This window comes from Oratosquilla oratoria, chromosome 19, assembly GCF_046742065.1.
Source record: "Oratosquilla oratoria isolate Oo_2021 chromosome 19, ASM4674206v1, whole genome shotgun sequence".
NCBI classification, from domain to species: domain Eukaryota; kingdom Metazoa; phylum Arthropoda; class Malacostraca; order Stomatopoda; family Squillidae; genus Oratosquilla; species Oratosquilla oratoria.
In genome coordinates, this window is record NC_134795.1 from 32,045,695 (window position 1) to 32,048,194 (window position 2,500).

Genomic DNA, 2,500 nt, shown 5'->3' on the forward strand with positions numbered 1-2,500 from the left:
TTCCCTTGTGGTTTTTCTGCGAGTGCACGCGCGCGCACACACACACACACACACACACACACACACACACACACACACACACACACACACACACACACACACACACATATATATATATATATATATTATATATATATATGATATATATATATATGATATACATAAACACATACACACACGCATACACTTTATATATATATATATATATATGTATATATATATATATATATATATATATATATATTAACCCCCCCAGTTTAACTTAAGTAAGGAGTCACAATTTAAGGGAACTTAAATGGGTGTGGGATGGGTGAAGGGTGGGTACCTTGGATGGACACCTCCCATATAAGGGGGTGATGGCCATTTGCAGTATATAATTATATATATTTTATATATATATATACACATATCATATATGTATATATATATATATATAATGTATATGTGCGCGTGTGTGTATGTATGTGTGTATCAAATAAAAACAAATTCAGTATTTCATATTTTTTTCATATTTTTCTCCGGCTGCCGCCAGTCACTTACTGACGCAGTGATTTGGGAATACATGAATTCAAGGGGCGGGCCTTCTGGCCGCGAAGCATCCGCGAGCGAATCGAGTAGCGCCGCAGTACTAGCCCCCACGGCTAAGCCATGGTGGCGAATTTCTTGTTTTCTTGTTTTTCTCAGGAAAAATGGCTCCTGCCAGTCATTCACTAGCGTACGGTATTTTGGGAACACGTAGAATTCAAAGGGCGGAACCCCCTAGGCGGGCTGCAGGCGTAGCCGCTACGGCAATGCCCTGGCGGCGAAGCCGGGGATAGCTATATGTATATATATATATATATATATATATATATATAATATATATATATATATATATATATATATATATAATATATATATATATATATATATAGCATATCAAGTCATCCTTCAATCTGAAGCTTTACAGTCAACACTGAACCAGGTTGCACTTGAACACTAAGGCTTGTCTTTGATCTTGTCCCCGCAGGAGACTACCGAGCCATCATGGACGACGACGGCTCTGGTACCGGCTCCAACACGATACAAGTGCCATTGACAAGGGGGGACCTTGGCGCCCGATACGTGTGCCAAGCAGAGAACGTGGCGATGCAACAACCATTCTATACGTGGGCCGAAGTCGACGTCAACGGTAAGTGTGATCTCGGGAGGTGGAGAGTTTAGGCGAGTGTATTATCCCTGGAGCGTGGGTGGCATTTTTTTTTAGGGAGGAGGGTTACTGGGGTGTCTGCCCCTGGGAGTGGGGATGTCAAGGCTATGTTTTTTATCATCATTATTATATTTTTATCTTTATTAATTTTTTGAGTAGGGGGGATTGGATAATGATAAAGTTTGGAAGGCACAAGAGTAGAAGGGGAAAAGATGATAATTATGATGGTGAGAGTGGTAACGATTTGATATTAAAAAGAAATATTTTTAGATAGTTGATGGTTGTGTTTATGAAAGAAGAGGAACTAATGTTATGAACTGGCATAGGGTATAAACAATAGGTTGCATTGGGCATTCTTCCTCGACATTTTGATAGATTAATTAATTCATAGGACATGAATATATTCGTGCACTCTCCGTTTGTTTTGTCTTGTTTAATACATATGTGTGTACGTTTTTATATTATAGCTTATATGATATATGAATATACTTGACGTGCACTCTTCGTTTGTTTTGCCTTAGTTAAATATAATTATATGTGAGAATTTTTATATAAGTGAGAGAAGGAGGGCGGGACAGACAGAGAAAAGGAGAAAGAGATATACAAGAAAGAATTGGACTTGTAATTTAATGGATGTGTGCATACATTTCTTAACCAGTATACTTGTTCCTCACTGTACCCTCTTCGACTCTGTTCCTCCTCCGACAGTGGCGCCCCTCGAGGTGGAGGTGGGCACCGACGCCAAGGACCTCCGGGAGGGGAGTGACGTCACGCTAGTCTGCCTAGTGACGGGGTCACGACCGGCAGCCTCCGTCAACTGGTACAACGGGACAACCCAGGTCTTCGAAGCGGTCACCGAGGTCAACGTGGAGGTGTGTTGGGTCAAACCATTTATGTTGATGTTGTGGTGATGGTGATAATGACAATGGTGGTGTAGTGACAGTGGTGATGGTGATGGTGGTGGTGATGACTGGTGGTGATGGTGTACCCATATTGGAAATTGGTACTACACAACTGAATGAGACACTAGCGGTAACCTGGGGTGGCGCTCTATCTTTTGGTGTTGTGGTGATTGTGTATGTTGAAAAGTGGTAACACAAAAGAGTGACATGGTCCAGTATCAGCCATTAAAAAAAAAATAATAATAATAATGGTCTCACTTGTGAGTACTACACTGTCCTTAATAATCCCATGCATGGCCTGTACCCTTATTTTTAATTCTTGTATTCATTATTTTTCATATTAATTCGTAACTACTTTGAGTCCTTGAGAATATTTATATATATTTTGTTTGGTTATTTTACTTTCCTG

General features: G+C 40.0%; 1 protein-coding gene across 1 annotated transcript in view; it reads left to right on the forward strand.

Annotated features, from left to right (window-relative positions):
* The window catches only part of nrm (neuromusculin), a 130,761-nt gene that overhangs the window by 19,538 nt on the left and 108,723 nt on the right, over positions 1 to 2,500 (forward strand). The window contains exons 4-5 of the mRNA XM_076202836.1: positions 1,010 to 1,171; positions 1,898 to 2,061. Of these exons, the coding sequence (XP_076058951.1) occupies positions 1,010 to 1,171; positions 1,898 to 2,061 (326 nt within the window). The remainder of the gene's footprint in view (positions 1 to 1,009; positions 1,172 to 1,897; positions 2,062 to 2,500) is intronic.